Source organism: Molothrus ater, chromosome 3 (assembly GCF_012460135.2).
Source record: "Molothrus ater isolate BHLD 08-10-18 breed brown headed cowbird chromosome 3, BPBGC_Mater_1.1, whole genome shotgun sequence".
Lineage (NCBI taxonomy): Eukaryota > Metazoa > Chordata > Aves > Passeriformes > Icteridae > Molothrus > Molothrus ater.
The window spans coordinates 59,804,983-59,824,225 of record NC_050480.2 but is presented as its reverse complement, the minus strand read 5'-3'; the positions used below and the strand labels follow the sequence as shown (position 1 = coordinate 59,824,225).

The 19,243-nt window shown below is 36.5% G+C and overlaps 1 protein-coding gene across 1 annotated transcript in view; it reads left to right on the top strand.

Moving 5' to 3' along the window:
* The window catches only part of LAMA2 (laminin subunit alpha 2), a 334,914-nt gene that overhangs the window by 161,189 nt on the left and 154,482 nt on the right, over nt 1–19,243 (top strand). The window contains exons 13-14 of the mRNA XM_054514228.1: nt 18,112–18,219; nt 18,843–19,054. Coding sequence (XP_054370203.1) covers nt 18,112–18,219; nt 18,843–19,054 — 320 coding nt within the window. The remainder of the gene's footprint in view (nt 1–18,111; nt 18,220–18,842; nt 19,055–19,243) is intronic.

Genomic DNA, 19,243 nt, shown 5'->3' with positions numbered 1-19,243 from the left:
TCTTCCAAGCTCAACCATTTTATGATTCTGTGTTAGTTACAAACCCACAAGCAGTCAAGTACTAGTAATTACTTTAAAATTAAAGAAATTAAATTTCTTTGCAACTTACTTTATATCACAGAGATACAGTTGACTATTTGGAAATCACTGTATTGTAGACTATTGTGTTACGCTTCTGTTTTTTAATCTCAGACATTCCTGTTACTCTCTGGTGAAATACAGTGCTGTGACCTTTCCCAGAGATTAAGGATCATACTAGAAATCTTAAATGCCAGTAATGAATGCTTGTGTTCACAATAGTTAAATGAGACTACATAGACTCACAGGGTCTAAAATACAGTGAGGAACATTATGTGCTGTATTTGACATATGGACTTAGTGGAAGTCTAGTTTTTCTTTAAAGTCTTGTGGCTGTGTGGCTGACACACTACAAGTTAGGAGTTCTTTAAGTTGCAGAACTGTTCATTTACTTTTCATTTTAATCAATTCAACCAGTATCTAAATAAACTGAGCTTAATGTAACTTGTCAGAGGAAAAACAAGGTGTTAATATGGGTAAACTATTTTAAGAATTTGAATTACCGGCAAGTTAAAGTCTTTGAAAAGCTTTTTGTGAGGTATTATATTTTGACCTTTTCTAATTATAATTTCTGTGGTACATCTGTGAAATGCTAGGCAAGCTTAGACACGATAGCATCAATTCAGATTATTGAAATCTAGCTCCCTGCATTGACTTCAGTGAGACTTTAGATATCTTGTAGTTTAAACGGATTGAATTCCTTGCCTTCAGGTATTTATAAAAAGACTGGATGTTTTCCACAAACTGTAACTAAAAATATCACTGAAACATTTTCTTCTGTTTTTAGTAGGCATATCTTGATGTTTGCACACTTCACATAGTAATCTCAAATCCACTGCTCCAGAATGAAAATGAGGTGGTGTGATGGCTTAACTGTGGTTAAGGGCCAAACTCCCAACAAGCTGCTCAATCTCTCCCTCTTCTCAGCAGGGCAGGGGGAGAAAATAGGATAAGGAAGCTCATGCATAGAAGTTAAGACAGGGAGATTGCTTACTAATCACTGTCATTGGCAAAATAGACTCATCTTGGAGAAAATTAATTTAATTTACTGCCTATTAATATGGTGAGAAATAAAAAAAAAAATAATACTTTTCCTTCATCCTTTCCTAGGCTCAACTTTAGGCTTTCACTACCTCTATCGCTACCTGAGTGCATGAGAGAAAGTCAGAGAGTGTGGTCAGTACATAATAGTTCCACTCTGCCACTCTTCTCTCACACTTTTCCTCTGCTCTGGCATGTCCTTCAGGAAAAATTCTCTCTAGTTTGGGCTCTCCATGGGCTGCAGTTCCTGTCAGGAAAACCTGTTCGGCATGGTTTTTTCATGGGTTGCAGGGATATTTGCTCTGCCATGAAGCACCTCCTCCTTTTCTGACCTAGGTGTTCTCTCTGATGTTTCTCACTGGTTTTGTTCCCTCCTTCTCTGTTCATTCCATATTTTTCTCCCTTTCTTACATCTGTTTCTACAAAAGCATCACCAGCTTGGTTGATGGGCTGTGGTGGTTCCAGTGCAGAGCCAGCTGGACCATGTTATGCCTTGCTTATGAGAGCCCCTGACCACTCTCCAAAAGGGTTATTCTTACAACCAAAATCTCACCACTTATATCCAATAGCCTAAAATGCACTGTATTACAGAAGACTTTGAAGAATAAAACATAAAGTCAGTAGTTAGGTGGAAAACTTTTTAGGTTTTGGCACAATAATACTAAAGTAACTGATATTACCTTTGATGCCATTATCATGAAGTATATTTAAAGGAAACTATAAACAGGAAATAATTTGAGATTTCAGATTCTCTGCAGAAGGATCTGAAAAGTGTGACTGAGGCTTATTCAGATTGCAGTCTGTTGCAGTGAGGGAAACTTGGACGCTCAATATGAGTGTTTAGCAAGCTTCGTTTATTGAAGAGAGCATCAGACTTTTACGCACAACAAGTAATAAGCTCATACATATTCTGCAAGCTAAGCAATATATTGGCTGTACTACAATATCAGCTCTTCCTCATACCTTAGGGGTTACATCTTTCTTTTCTCATGTCTCTCTCAGTACTTGTTATTGTACTACAGCTATGCTCAAGGACACGGTGTTTTGCAGGTGCAGGGACCCAGATTAGCTGCATCCTCCCGATTCTTGGTCCAGAACGTGGCCCCTGTCACGTTGCCATTCTTCCACAGCAGTCCATATAAACTAAAAGTTTTATGAGGATCACTTACTAGTGTCTCAAATGCTAAAGGAATCTGTGGATCTTAAATTTTTATTACAAACTAAATGCAAGATTTATAAGAACCTTTTACCATTTACAATTTGAGTAGTTCTTGAAAGATGTACTAAGACCAACCCTGCTCTCATCTGAATCTTTCAAAACACAGCTTCTACATACTGCAAAGGACAGGCCCTGATGTGTCTTTCTGATCACTATTGTTTGTACAGAAGGCTTGTGCACCTGAAGTTTCACTTCACTATAAGAAAGCATTTGAAAACAACCCAATTCCTAACTTAAGCTAAAATATTTTAGAATCATGTTGAGAATGCACTGGAATTCCATGCACAATGCAGAGGACTGTGAAATTTGACAATCTTCCTAAATATGTGTAAAAATATTTATTTTCCTATTAATGATTTGTTTAATGGTGTACAAGAAGGTGCACAGAGTTTTATGCACAAATTTTATTGCCAGGGCAGGAAAGTGACACAGACATGAGACAGGTTGAAGTGTGAGTACAGGTTGTGTGTTACATATGTCACATAGGGGCTGCATGCTTTTTTTAAGTTTGTTTCCCAAGCACAGCACACTTACATTTTAAAAATAAAACCTGATGGCCTGTATGGATTTGCTTAATATGTAGCAATATGTTCTCTGCTGAGAGACACACTGACACTCTATTCTTCCTTTTACCTAATATAAGAAGTTTTAATGTTTTGGTGTGGACCTTAGCTACCTGCTTTCTGCTTGACATTCAGAGATTCTTAGTAGACTTAAGTGGATACAGCAGTGGATTCGCTGTGAAAACTAGTGAAAAGAGACTTGTTTCAAGAGTTAAGTAATGGTAATTCTTGCTCAGAGATCTTGGACATTCATTCACTCCCCAGAGATTGTTAAGACTATCTTTAGCTGTTCAGAACTGAGATGTCAACACCTTAGTTGGCACTTGGTGCAGCAGGAAAAGACAGAAGCCCTGTTAGCAGAAATTTTCAGAAATCAATTAAGTTCATGGAGCTACAGCAGCTTCTATCAGCAGGAGATCAGTTCTGAAACAGCCATGAGAAAGCGAGAGCAGCTGCAGTTAGTCTGAGGAAAGGTCTGTGCTGTCTCCAGCTGTGGCCAATACCACATGGCTATGGATTAGTGTAAGAATGCAAGCACACATCTATGCTGTCCTGCCCACCAACCCATTACACTTCAATTTGCACTCATTCCCCGAGCTAGAGAATGTCTCTGTTACAGTGGAAGCAAGAGAATGAAATGTTGAATGGATTAGAAAATAAACAGTTTTAAATAAAATGTGATTTGCTTATACAATTAAACTGTAATTGGTAGTTAATGCAAGAGATTGGGAAGCAATAACAAATGGGCTAATGCAGCTAGGGTGAGGGTGGGAAGAGACAGATGAAAAAACAGAATTCATACATTAGTGAAGGATGTGATGGCAGTGAAGGACTGAAAGATAGTGTTGGATCTAATCTCTTTGTATTCCAAATTTCAAACTGTAGATCTAAGAAATTTTGCAACAGTGAAGAGGCCAATTTTTCATATGACCAAATGTAGTAGGGTCTTAAATGCACTGCTGATTCAAAACAGTGACTTGCAACCTGTAGAGAGATGCTATGGCAAAAAACCCCACTCCCTAATTGTGTGTGATTAACTTGATACATGAACATTATTTAAATATGGATTAGCATTTTTAAAGGAGTTTATGATGTGTTCTTGCTGTGTCTGGAAACTTGCATAACTTCGTGTAGGTCAAAGTCTTCATTTAAGACACATTTTAAACAGCACTAAGTTAAGGTCAACATTTTTAATAATTTTTTTTTCTCCTAATGCTGTTGTGAAGTGATAGCTTTTTTATTCATATTTTATCTTAGAGCTATAAAATTAATTGTTGCTTCATACTACACCTTTTGCATTAAATCTAAGGCAGCATGAAACCCTGCTAAATATTAAAGAGTTTGAGATGGAAGCAAAAAATTTAAACTGTTAGTCAAAACTTGGTTTATTAGGACCTAGTAGTCTGGCTTATGTTGGAAATGGGGAGAAAATATACATTGCCAACAGAAACAGGGAAGGAAGGAGCACATTCAATAAAAGGAAGTTTATGTAGGTATATAAATCACATTAATCACACCCAGAAGACCTTGCATTTGTCTATTATATATGAACTACTTGCAGGGGTTGATTCTTTCTGAGCTTTATAGCTTTTTGTTACACCAAGAATTCAAAAGACATTTCAGGGAAGTTAAAAGTTGGTATCCTGGATAAAATATAAAATTAGGTTGAGGTTTTCCAACCTCTTTTGAAATTCAGAATAACTTTTGAAAAGCTGTTGAAACTAAGTGACTAATAATGAATAATAAAGAAAATCCTAGATTCTGTTAGATTCAAGATTCATATGCTGCTAATAATGTTTAAAGATCCTAGAGCATGTGATGAAATTCTGAGATTTTACTGTTTAGGGTTGTAAAATTGCAATTATTTTTCAAACAATTACTTGCAACACCAAAATTCAGCATGATTTTCTCATTTTTCTTCTGGGCTTTATTGCACATAGATAATGCCATTCTGCGTCCTCCAAGGATAAAAATGAGGAAACATGAATAAGTCAATTGCTAGAAACTGAACTTATGTTGAGAGAAATAGATTAGAACCAGCTTAAACTGCTTTTTAGTGGTTTTTGTAAGTAATATTTCATTATTTGAGTATTATAGCGGTTTCACTTTATGTGTGTTTATCCTGACTTTAGCATTACGGAGTACTTTCTTACTTAGAAAATTGACATATGAGAATTTTTACTGCAATCAAGTCAGGTATTTCCTGAGAGATTCTGAAGCACCTGGAATGAGGGTTTGTGTATTTTCTTCATTTAGGCTATTTCAAATACAGTAGGCTTGCTGTATGCATAAAAACACATACATTTGTCTGTACTCACATAAACTCAGACTCCTTTTCTCAAGGTGAAACTGTTGGGCTGTCAAATCTTGTTCAGTGTTCTATATCTAAACTTTCCCTCTACAAAATACACTGTTTATTTTATAAACTTTTTATAAAGGCTCTTTGGACCTCATAAAAGGATATTGATGTGTCCAGGGCTATTGCCAACTGGAGATAGCCCAAAAGAGAGTAAGACTTCTCTTTTGAGAGTAAGAAAAGAAAAACATGGAGAACTGAGTTTATTTAATGACAAATTGATATAAATAAAATTATAGGGACTGAAACAGATGTTTTAAGATATCTAAAAGGCAGCAGCTCTGTGAAGGATAGGTATGATGCTGGGTTGATGGTTGGACTCAGTCTTTTAGGTTGAGTCAAGAAGAAGACTGCAGTCCATCACTAAACTTTTGGTTTTCAATTAGTGATCACTTGAAACATCAGTGTCCCTTTCCTTTAACTTGGTTGCTCTTTGATGATCTCTATGTAGATTTTTTTTTTCCTTCTAACTATGCCAGTAGCCTTTTTCTGCATCCTAATGATTTTTCAGTCCTGAAAATAAGAGCAGAATTTTATTCAGGGAGCTGTCTGAAAGAATGGGTCTATCCTTCCATCTTTCATACTCAGAAAGAATGACGTTTGAAATAGATCTTTTTAAGAAAGGACATTGCCAGTCATCAAAGGTGAGTAGTATCCCCTCCTGTAATAGCAACCAGATATAACATACACAGTGCCCATGTACTGTAAGGTAAGGAATTTATTTTTAAAAACTCTCCATTGAATTGAAAAGTGTCAGTGTTTGTAGGGAAAGCAAAAAAAAAAGAGAGGATCTCTTTTAGCTAGTAAGGTCAAGGATGTCTTCTGGAAAGGTACAAAAAATACAGTTAGATAAGTTAGGTGACTAACATGGACATGAAGAAGATAATATTTCAGTAGAAATAGTTTTGGGGTTTTTCCACATTCTTTTATTACTATCTGTGGATACTTACTCTGTGTTCATCATGTGCATTCATTATGATCGCATTGAATATCATTTTATAGCTTGACATAATGTATTTTTTCCCCAAGCTTGTGGTGTTACTTTTAGGTGCCTCTTATTTTTCAGAACATTAAAATGAAGTGTGTATAGGGCAATACTATCACATGGTTTTCATGCTCAATTTTCTGTGCATTGTATTTTATAGCCAAAGATAAAGGAATTTCTGACATTTCAAAAAGTGAATTTGTGAAGGGAATAGGAGGCTTTCTTTGAAATATGTGACTTTCACCTATATCCACATAGCACTTTCTGTAAAAAAAAAAATTGCAAAATATCTACATGATTAAGTGTCTGAAGCTGAGAACATTTAATCTCAGTAGAACTTTCCCTACCTGTGTGAATTCAAATTCATGTTATATTAATCACACTCTCTATGTTAACATACCTCATGGAACTGCAATGTTTTTTGATGATGAATCCTTCAAATGGGACTCTCTGTATGACAGTCATAGAGCTTATGCCAGTGTAAGATTGATGTTGATTCTTTCAGCACATGTAACCCTTGGGCAGTAGACTTGCCCTCTTTTTTTGACAGTTATTAATTCATCCAAAGCAAGTTTCCTCCATCATTCTGCTTTTAAAGCAGAGGTAACTCATGAATATAAGGGTCCTTTTATTTTTTCTTCCCATAAAAGGTACAGTATATAAATTAATAATTGGTAGAAACTGCTTTAAGTCTGGAAGGCACTGTACTTGTAGGAACAAATAAGAAGTGGAAACGTACATAGTCTGCTGTACAATAATCTATTTTTCTAATCAGGATTATACATGGTGAACATTTTCTTAATATTTTTCATTTAAGGGGAAATAAATGATGAAGTCATGATAAAAATAGTACACATGGTTGCAGCAACCACAAAGTTCATACACCTGCATTATCCTCAGTATGGCTAAAGGATTTTTTTGTCACCTCCCATTAAGGCAAATTGAAGTTGAAAGAAGAAATTCTCTTATGGAGGACTTATAAAAGCTATGCCCTTTCTGCTTTCTCAGTCTTGGGCATCAGTTCATGCCTTCTGTCTTTCCTTTGCTCTCCAATCTCATAAGCTTGATTGCTCATCCTTCCTTCAGCCTTCTAAGAAGAAATGTAGGGGTTTTTTTCATAGAAAATCATATCTAAGAAAGATAGACTTTGAAATTAAAGAAAAAAAAATTACCTGAAAAGATTTTCAGAAAGGACCTTTTTTTTAAAGATTATTTGGAACAAGCTTGGTTTTTTTCTTACCCTTTAAAACAGCAGCACAGTTTTGCAGTTTTCAGAGACGAGTTCATATCAAGTTCTATTTTCACAGTGTGCATATGATGCATTGTGTGTGCGTGTGCCTGCACATGAGTAGTGTTCCTGTATATGAGCACATTGCCTCAAGTAATAATCAGCTGTGGATTACCATGATGGTGATAACAAGTGCAGAATTGCTTTCGTGGGTACAATAAAGAATGGCATGATAGATTTTTATCTACGCTCTTTTTTAAAAAAATTCTGTCTTAAAGCATATTTGTTAATTAAGTGCTGTCTGTACTGCTCTGAAATATCTTTGTTCCTTGAGTAAAACAGTATTAAAATTCTGGGTTTGTGTGATACATACATACATTCAGTTACTCCTAACTAGCATTCATTTAAATTAACATCAAACACAAATTTCTTTGTCTAAAAGAAAACAGAGGTATTTTTCAAAGCTATGTTAGTTTGTCATGAGTAGGGTTAGCAGAGGAAAGGCTGCTAAACTAGCAAGCCAGGAAAGTGGCCAGGAATTCAATCATGAGAAAGCATTGGCTCCAGAGGCAAAGTAATTCAAAATATGGTTTTTACTGACTGAAAATAGACAAAAATCACAGGGTTCTGATTCACTGTTTTGTTTTTCCCTTTACCTGAAAAATGAAAGAAAAATGGAAGGAGTTGTTGGGGGTTTTTTCTATCATTAGTGTTGGTGAATTGTAGTACACAGAGACAAGTTCATATACATCTATATCTTTTTTTAATACTCAAATGTTTATTCTTACTGCTTTTGTTTTGATATGTGATCCTTAGAGGTCTCCATGATACGTGGCAAAATACCAAATAAGAATATATTATTGTTGCATTTATTATATCAAGTGACAAGCCACCTCTGAAGAGCAGATATTTGGCTTTGCAAAGCCTTACATTTTTCATAGAAAATAAAGATTTTTTTTTCAAAACATTGATTTCTTTACATTTTATTTCATTCAAAATCTCCCACTTAGAAACACTGGCAGTTATTAAAAGCAGTATATCCTTCCTGTCAGAATAATTTTGCCCAACAGATACTCCAGTTACAAAACTCCTTCAAGCTTGAAACATTATGATATATTTCAGTTTCCTAAAGGATCCCAAAGTGCTTCTTATGTCATACTTTGCTTTGAATTACTAGTGCAGCCATCGTTGTGGTACAGTATTGTCAATAGTAATGTTGCAAACTAGTTAAGTAGAAGGAGATAGGAAAATAACCTTTGGCTGGCTAGAAGTGAAAGGGGTTCTTTTCCATTTTCTTTTGTGACAAACTTGAGAAATAACATCCCTGGGCTGTTTTGCTTGCTGCTTTACAAACATGGAAACAAAAGAAAGCCTGAAATCAAGAATACTCGCAGTCTAACTCAGTGAACTGTAGTAACAACAGTTGGTTGTACCACTTGATGGCACTTGGAGATATATTTTATTGTTGAACAAGGTGGGTTGGGTTAATGGTTCGACTGAATTATATTCAAGTTCTTTTTCAACCTTAATGGTTCTGTGATTCTATTAAAGACACAGAATTTAACTATTTCTTGCTTTTGCATACACTGTTTAAGCCTTTTCAGTAGAAAGTAAACTCTTTAGGAGGCATCCATGGATTTTCATTTACAGATCATGATGCAGTGAGATGTCCTCAGCAATATCACAAGCAAAATACTGAATAGCCCTAAATGCCTTTGCAAAGCTGAGGAAGATATTTTTAAGAAGAACAGCTTTTAATTTGGACCTGAACAGTTGCTCTTGTTTTATAGTCCTGCATTTTTGTGTTTAATAGTCCCTGCATGCTGGGATTTTGTTGCCATAGAAATATCAGCTTTCAGTTTTGCAAAATTATGCAAATTTTTTTCTTGTTAAAATATTCATGAAGGAGTACAGCCAGAGAAGGGAGGGGAAGGGTCGGTTCTTGTATATTAATGGAACTGGACTTTGACATAAATGTTCTAATTAGTCATTCATTCTAATATTACAGGAAGGCATTTATTGATATGACTACTGCAATTACAGTTCGCCCCTTTGGAACCACAGACCATGGAACTGGGAGACTAACATTTAATCAGTAAAATTAAGAATTACTTTCAATTATGATTATGAGATTGTTGACAGCTATAAGACCAGCAGTAAACAGTTTTTATTTAGAAACTTTTGATGAGGATATGTTACTTAGAAACATGCCTCAGAGTTGATGCTCAAATATTTAATTTGATTACAATATCACTAGTAGTCTGAAACATCTTCACAGTTGAATAAAAAGTGGTATTTTTACCCAGGTTTTTACCATTTAGCCACTCTGGCACTTGTAGCGATCAGAGCAGCAGTTGCAGCTGATCTGCAGCAGTTGCAGCTGATCTGCAGCTGTTGATTTTGTATTAAGTGGTTTGTATGGTTTTGGTTTTTTTCTTTTCCTTCAGTTTAACTGTATTCTGTCAGGGAAAAATGTCTGCAGCTGTGATGACATACACAGTTAATTTCTTTACATATCCTTCTATGATGCATGCTTGACATACTATGCTACAGGGTCACAGCTTCTGGTATATTTTTTTCCAGATTGGTAGACTTCCAAAGATTGAGGTTTACCTGCCACCACAGTAATACACATGGGCAACAATTGTACATTAATTAGGTTATCACATCACTACTGGAAGAATATATCCCTGCTTTGAGTTTTTGAATCCTTGGTCTAGTTACAGCAGCTTGGGGAACAGCGGTTGGAAGGCACAGTCAAGATATGGAAAGCAAAAAGAGAAAGCGAGTAACCATTTTAAGGTTATGTGCTTTGGTTACTATGGTTAAGTAACTGTAACAAAGTAATCGCATATTTTAAATTTTGTAACAGTTTATCATTGGAAAAGTCAATTTTAGACTTCAGGAGTTGTTGACCAGAGTTCTGCTTCTCTTCTCAACTGAGCAGAAATGACAACTGGGAATTATGGTAGAGATTTGAGAATTTGTAGAGTAAATGTCAACATTCATAAATACATTTCAGGAGACAGCATATAATCTTGCTGTGCAAATTTTTCAATCAGTCACTGATTACATTAATTTCTTCAGTGCTAAGTTCAGAAGGAGCAACTACTCAATGTAAGTAGGAGTGGCAACAGAGGGCTCACAGGAGAGCTGATGTTATTCAGTTCTCATCTTCCTTAGGAACTGAGATTTATTCCAGTTTTCATTTTAGAGTTCCATGACATAATTGGATGTTTCAGCATTACATATTAAACACAATAGGCAGTTGTATTTTATTTAGACATCCAAATAATACAGTCTAGTTCATCCAGGGAGGAGGAGAACTAGGGTTATGAAATTATAACTTTAATACAGTATCTCAGTAACAGTGAGACTGGGCCGAGTTTATGGATATAATTTGAAAAAGATAATAAGTTTCTTACTGATTTTTTAAAAATATTTTCCACTTAAATGCTTCTTAGCAGATATATTGAATCAAAGGAATTGTGCGATATTTAATTGGTCTAAATTGTTTGTGACAAACTGTTTTAAATATGGAAGGCCTGGAAATACTCATCAGATTTTCATGTTTAGGGTGGCAGACATTATCAAGTACTATAACAAAATTATGCCTTGAACTTCTGGATCAAGAAGGAAAATTGGTACCAGCACCAAAAATCAAAAAAGTTTAAGTTGTCTGGTTACACTTGATCTAGTGATATTCTAGCAAAAGCAAGGGATACTTTCAAGGGATGTTTAAGGAGATACTCACTAGGTTTTAATGTCTTCCTCTGTTGGTGTTCTTTCTTCCCTCATGCTTCCATTGTGTTTGAATCTGAGTACATGGTGTATCTCTGATAGGTGCACGGTGTTCTTTATATGGCCAAGTGATCAGATGCTGTGAAAGACTGCTTAGTTCAGCCTAATAAGTGTTCTGGGAGGGTCCCTGTTTCTCAGGTATTGAGCACAAAATAGGGAAGAAACATGGTCGAGGTACATAACAAATACAATTTAGCAGAGTTTTCATTACTCCTTATGAATTGTGCGTACTCTTTGGACAAGCTTTATTCTATTTCATGGAAATTCAAGAAGGCTAGCAAGGAATGTTAAGCTTACTCTTTGGACAAACTTTTTGTCTTCCAACAAAAAATATTCACTTAGGGAAAAAAGAAGTAAACCCACATATTTGATGGTCCTTTCCATTGCTGGGAACATTTTAAGTACTAAGATTTATTGTGAATTTGTTGTTCCATTGTCCAGTGGAATAACAAATTCACAATATTTGGGAATAAAACTCCTTTGAATAGGAATTTTAATAAAACTCCTTTTTGTTTTACTCAACTCTGTCTTGATGTAGGATCAGCAGAGGAAATAGTAAAAATTAAAGAGCCTGTATCATAACATTCTAGATAAGATTCCAGGAAAGAATGACTTTGAAATCTTGGCTGTTGGAGTGGTCTGTTTAAAGAAACTGAAGATAACAGTGAATGGTTTGAAATTCTAAGTTTTCCCTTTGAATGGTTCAATATTGTAGACAAATTCTCATGGAAAGCAATTGAACCAACCACTGATAAGTAGTCGGGCTACTTTATTTAAACTTGCTCTCTCACTTGCTCTACTTCTCTGGAAGCAGTGTTCTGAAAAAGGGAAAATAAGTATAATGTAGCATCAAATTATACAGAAGAATTTTGAATGTACTTGAGCAGGGAAACTAGGATTGTGAACTAGCTGACATAGAGCTGGGGGAACTCTAGATGGCAGAGAGTTTGGGGAAAGAGTCCATTCTTTCAGAGGAAAAGTTTAACTTCCCTATAATGAAAACTGACTTTTTTTTTAAAGCTAGCCAGAACTATACTGTCATTCAAATAAAACATGATTATTCTGCTCCCTGCTTTATCTGAAATATTGCTCTAATGCCTCAGAAGAGCTTTTATATCCTATCTAAATTCAATCTGTCTAAGAGAGGAGAGTCTATTTAATCTCTAATTGGATCTGGAGTAGAACTAACACATGCAATCTTTACTGAGAGCTATTACTAAATGAAGAAAGGTTTGACGTCTTCTTGGTGATGGTTCTATCAGAATTCTTTTCTAGTCTTTGCCTTCCCTCACACTACAACTAGCTTGAAGACTGGATCAGCAAAATCCAATTAAATATCATAAATTTACAGCTGGTACTTTTTCATAAAGAAGATAATAACCCAGATGAGAGCTGAATTACCAGTGAAATTTTTCCTTCAACACGAGTAAATTAAGGGAGAAAAAGCAGCCCTTGGTCCATTCCCTTCTGCACTGAGTGGGCTGCTAGAAGAGCACAGTGCACTTAGCCATTAGTTAAGGTGGTACATTGTTTAGTGACTCGTCAAACCATATCACAACTGCTTAGGTGCTGATGAATTATGGACCAGCTTTGTCACCACAAATAAACTGGAAAAAATCTTACTTAAAGCATTTCCTTTACCTGGGTAGTGCTGATATTCTGGTGGCAGATATCTCTACATTTGCTGAAATCCATGTCATAAAATAAATGTGTACCTAGAGAGTTTGTGAAGGTGAAAGAGTCCAACCTTTCATTGCAGCTCTATTTCATGGAAATTCGAGAAGGCTAGCAAGGAATGTTAAGCTGTGTATGCTATCATTCCAGTACCTTCAAGCATAGTTTTTAGTGGTAGATAGTGCCATAAGAATATGACAGAGCCACTGAAAGACTGGGTGAATATCTGTGTATAATTTCTCATAATCATGGCAGCAAGCAACTAATAGTCACAGGTGAATCAGGAAACAAGTGGGGTGTTTGTTTTGTGCATGTCTTCCAGAATAAGAAAACATTATTATCTCTTAGAACTTTAAGTTACTATTAGCAACTTGCTGTGAGACTCATTGGTTTTTTTATTCAACTATATGTGTGTTAACATTCTCCACTGAAATGTTCTACCCATTCATGTTTGTGGCCTTTGCACTTTTTCTTCCCATTTTCAAATTTTTCTGGTAGCATTTGTTCATTTCGTATTGTTCTAATTGTATAATGCTTGTCTTCTAATACAATATGTCAGTGACTGTATTTCTGCCACAACCACTAACAGTGAAGAGAGAAAAGATAGTTCAGCTTGTTGATATTTGTTGATGCTTAAGGACGGGGTTTACTGGTGGACTTGACAGTGTTGGATTAATAGTTGGACTTGAGGATCTTTCAGTTCTTTTCCAACATAAAAGAGTCTAATGATTCTATGATGCCTTTTATTTCACTGGTTTTGAAAATCTGGTGTTGTATGAGTATTGGTCTAAACCTAGTTTAATGCAGTAATATAATTTTGGTTTTAAAGGTGTTGTGTTCTCTTGGATTAGGCCTGAAATCCAAGCCCTTATTAGTTAAATCCATTGTTGTACAGAATTTACTACCACATATCTGAGCAACATGTATTCATTCTATTTCAATAATACACTTAGTGCATAATTTTTTATTCATTTGCAAAATGTTATGTTTTCCAAGTTACTTTTTAACTCTAAATACAAAGTGGAATGATCTGAAGGTCGTCCTTTGGTGGGGTTACCAACCAGCCACTTTCCTTGCACTCTATGGAGGACTTCTTCCAGTTGCCTACACATAATCATGTAGTGCCATATCAGATGCCCCAGTTCATATTTAGGTGCTTAATCACAAACTGAGTCTCTTCTTAACTGACAGAAGAGCATTTTACTGCTTAATGAGATAAGGGATTGTAATCAGCACCCTATTTAATGGAGATATAGCTCCTAATCTTCTGAAGTTACATTTGGCAGATGTTCAGAAGCAATGAGGCAGCCCACAGTGCAGTGGACAAAGTGCTAAACCTTTACAGCCAGAGTTACAAGAGGCATTGGAGAGGTAGAGTGTGAATCTTCGTGTAGAACGCAACAAGATGGAATATACATCTGTATAAGATGGAGATATTCTCCAAGGACATTAGCTGGAGAGATCCTGACAGCTTGCCTTGGGAAGGTATTGGCAGCACATTCACTAAGTGCAGGAAGAGAAAGACTTGTAAAGTTTGATTTCCATATGAAGAGATGCAAGCTTTCCTCATCTCTAGCCTTGCCCATATTTGTATAAACGTTGTTTGTTTTCAGTGCTGTAAGTATTTGTGGTCTATTATCACTTATCTTGGCTTAGAAGTAATTTTATTGGGACAAGCATATAACATCAACACATGCTTTACACAGGGTAATACTGGGTTCTTCCTCCTACCCCCCAGCTCTTTTGCTGTTGAGCATGGGCAGTTGTTCACAGGAAAGGAAATATCTTTTCTGCTTCAGTTTTGGTTGAGCCTCTGTTAGGGTGTTGTAAAAAAAAATCTTGTCTGCTCTCTTAAGAGCTCTCTTAAGAGCATGTAACATAATAGTAGAGTACAGCTAGCAGTGGAAAATTGCAAAAAGCCCCAAAAACTTATCTGCCAGAAACTTCTTGGATTAGAACTAAAATAGCTGTGTTTCTCTCTCCTGTGCTTGTTATTTCTGTGGGGAGTCTGTGAGTTTTCTTGAACACATAGATTCTGCCTCCAAAGCTGGAAATAATATTTGATGCATTAATCTAAAAACAGGTTGGAGAGACAACAAAACTTCTGTGGAACTTCTTTGACATTTTTATACAGCTATTCTTGACTCAACAATACATGCCTTTGTCACCAGCCAGGCAAACTTTTATGCCTTGGTCTCTTTGGTGTTGATGGTCTCAGATGACAGTCCTTGAAGCAGAACTCTGACTCTTTGGGTGATACAGAGAAAAACGTGAAAGTAGAGGGAAATCATGGGTGCCCAATTTATGTATTGTAGTTATATTTAAAATTCAGTGAAAAGTACTTTTTGCACAAGATGACATGCAGCACATGGATTGACCTCTGAATTCCTTTGCCTGTCAATGAACTTGTCCTTCAAATATGCAGAGGAAGGAAATTACCATTCATTGCATGTCATTGCAAACAATGACAAAAGGAAGTTGTACTTTTTGGTTTATGTAAGTTTGGGGTTTTTTTCTAGTCTGTATACAAGGTAAATACATACTCTGAACTGTGAGGTATTCTCTACAACAAGTGCCTTTTAGGGACCTTGTCTTCAGTGTGTGATCCTGTTCGTGATATGCAAATCTTGCCAGTTGCAGGACTGAAACTCAGACTGCTGTGGCTAGCAGAGACCTCAAGAGACTTCTTAAATCATATTCCAACTCCTAGGCATCATATCCAGACTATCTCTGACATGTTGAACTGCTGCTAATTAATAAACTACTTCAATAGCATTTTCAAGTAATTTGGTACTGTTTTGACCATCCTGACAATCAGCTTTCTGTATAGTCAAGCTGAATCTTCTTTATGCCTTCCCTTATGCAGTTGCCACAGGTAAATAAAAATGGCCACTGCATTTTTCCAGACTTCTATATTTCTAAAATTTTTTTCCTATTTCCTCTGACTGTTCTCTTTTTTGGACTGGGCAACCCACCTCTTTCCTCTTGTGCTTCCTGTTGGTTATATATTAGGAGTCCCTAATCCATTCTAGCTTCTTTTCCTTAGGGTTTTTCTTTTATTTTCCTTTTTTTTTTCCCTGCTTTATGATCTGTGAGTTCTTGTGTTGGATTTTTATATGCTAAACGTAAAGGTTATATAGCTGGGAAAAAGTAAAACCTGTATTGGTGCATAATTTTTATGGGCTGCCTGAAAATGCCTAATCTTTGTTTTCCCATTATTTTCGCTTTCTTGAATCTTTGTCATTAGTCTGAATTTGAAATAGAAATGATAAAATTCTGCAAAAGTTACTCTTCTAAAATGTTTGTCTACAGCTGAAAGCAATTCTGGGTACTTCTTGCAGCGTTTCAGATATCTAAATTTTCTACATTCCTCTAGCGGTTACAAACCAGTGCTTAGACTTGACCAGGGGCAAAACAAAAATGCTGTAACAGCTGTATCCAAGGAAGAAAAAAATCTTTTCATGTTGCTATGGTCAAGGCTTTTAAGTGGTTGCATTGATCCCAGCAGGTTTGGACACTATGTAGATAAACAAGTGATGCTGCTGTTTGCTAGTGACTGAACTAGGAGGAGCTGCAGATTCCATCAAGGGTAGAGAGAGAGGCCTTACAGAGAGACCTGGACAGGCTAGAGAGCTGGGCCATCACCAGCAAAAGCTAACAGAAGCAAGTTCTGGATTCTGTCCCTGGGATAGGTACTCCTGCTTATACACACAAATTTTGAGGTAAGAGGCTGGAGAGCAGCGCTGTGGAAAGAGATCAGGGGGTTTGGGTTGGTGGCAAGTTGAGCATGAGTCAGCAGTGCCCTGACAGGCAGGAGGGCCAAGCGTGTCCTGGGGGGCATCAGGGACAGCATGGCCAGCCAGGCAAGGGAGGGGATTGTCCTGCTCTGCTCTGCACTGGGGCAACCTCACCTCAAGCAGTGTGTGTACTTTTGGGCACCTCAAGGACATCAGACTATTAAAGTATGTCAAGGGGAGAGTGACCAAGTTAGTATGAGTGCCTTGCAGCTTGAGATATTCTATGATCCTACAATTGTGTAGTCCAAGATCCAGGTTATGAATTGGAGGGAATTTTCTGGCTTTAACCTAAAAATTAGCTCTACAGCCTCAGATACGGGGTTTTTATATACCTTTATCACTAATTCATATTCAGTTGATTTCCAGGCCTTAAATGCTGGAACCTTTTTTCACCCCTGAATTAGATGAATCCTAAAATAATGAAGATGTTGACTTTCACTGCTTTTTGTTACTGTGTGCAAAAACATTCAATATGATGAACAAATATGTCTTTAACAATAACGAGATTATTCGCTTTGTAAAAGATTCACAAATTTGCTCTGTGCTCAGCAGTAGGCATTGGAAGGGCCAGAAGAATCCCTGTGATTTTAATATTCTCAGAGATGAGGCTCACATTGCAATGAAGTATGAGGCAGATGCATTTAAAACCTAAAGTATAGTTCTTGCAGGATTTTATTTACTTATGCTGCTTCCAATCAATTAACAGAAAGCATTATTTCTGTGGTGAACTCTGTCATTCAAGTCTGCAACTTTGTATTTGCATCATACTACATTCCATTTATAATGGAATAACTTGTGTCCATGCCATGATCCTGGGGGCTAAAAGAGCATGGAAAACATATATTGCCATGACACAAGAGCCTGGTCATTGACTTCTCACATTGTAGATTGGGTCAAACTGAGTGAAAGGGCTGAAGCATTCTTTTAAAGTAAATTTATTTCATTCCATCAGGGAAAATTCTTACTTTGGGTTACAGTTCATTCTGAAAAAAAAACATTGCAGGCCTTTTTTTCTATTTTGGTAGTTTGCTCCAGCAATGGAACTGAAGTTACTGAATTTTCTGTAGGTTGCTAAGGCTGCTGATGCAGAGGCCAGCCTAAATGAGAACCATATAACTGAACAAATACACTGAAAGTCTAATGCAGGTATCTAGTGGAAATTTGCACAGATTTCATATCTGTTTCTAATGTCTCTGTTAGTCTGTGGGTTTAAGGAATTTGCAGCCTTCAACAACTGTAATCCTCAGGGATCTGCATGTGGTTTTGCAACCCTAGAAATATACTGATGCTCAAGAAAACTGCCCCCAGGTGGTTAAGGCCCATTTTCTTTTATTTAATTAGACTTTTTTTCTGTCTTTTAATTCCCCAGGTAGCAGCTGCTGGAGGACATCTGAAATTTACAGTCTCCTATGACGTCACAGAAGAAGAAGAGGAAGAAACAGCCAAACTCATGGTTCAATCTGATGTCATCATAGAGGTAAAGTATTTGCAGCTAAAGAAAGAAATAAAAAAAAATAAAAAAAAGGAAAAGAAATAAAAAGAAAGGGACAAAGAGAGAAAGAGAAAATGGCCTGGTTTTTCAAATGTTCAGTGTAAAGTCTGATGGCTGAGGACACAAAACAGAAGGGTGCACATGCTTTCAGTTATTTTCTAGTGTGAGAAAACGATATACTTTAGAAAACTAAAAGTTTCAATATCTCAAGGAGTCTCTGGTATTATTGCAAGTATTGTAAATAACTTAGAAAACTGTAATGCTTCCTGTTCATCCATGAGGAAATAAATTAGTTGGTCACTTGAGGATACACTTTGACGTTCTTTCAGTAGATCTCTTCTTTTGCACCTCAGCATTATATGAATTTGCTTTTGCCTATGTAGAGCCTGCACCATGACAGTAGGTTTTATCTGAAACACCCAAACTTGCTTTTCCACTGCTTTTCAGTTCTATCAGGCAAGCCCATTTCAGGTTTATGAAACGTGAATATTATTCCTGATATTTGTCATTCTTCTAAAATATATTATTCAATAAATCATGTACCCCAATGGGCTTTTTTCCAAGATTTTTTTCATGTTTAAATCTCTCTCTTTCATGGCTCTCTCTAGGGAGGTGACTTGAAAATCAGCACTCCAAAAGGGATAATCCACCTGCAGCCTTCCAAAGAGCACACTGAAGAAATTGTGCTGAAACCAGAATCTTTCTCAGTGCATGGCACTGATGTTCCAGTCAGCAGGAGGGAGTTCATGACTATCCTTGCAAACGTGAAGAGGATCCTCATAAGAGCCACATACAGCAATGGGATGAATGCCATCTACAGGTGAATGTGAGGAACGGGTCCCTTTGCTACAGGCAGCTTCTCAAAAGAGTTGTTTTCTCTCTTCAGAGAACAAGGCTGATGTAATTTAAAACACTCTCATTTATTACCATGAAATCCATAGCATTCATTTACACTTTCAACTTTTGTTAGTATGTTTTTCATTTTAGATAGACGGGAGGAGGAAGGCAA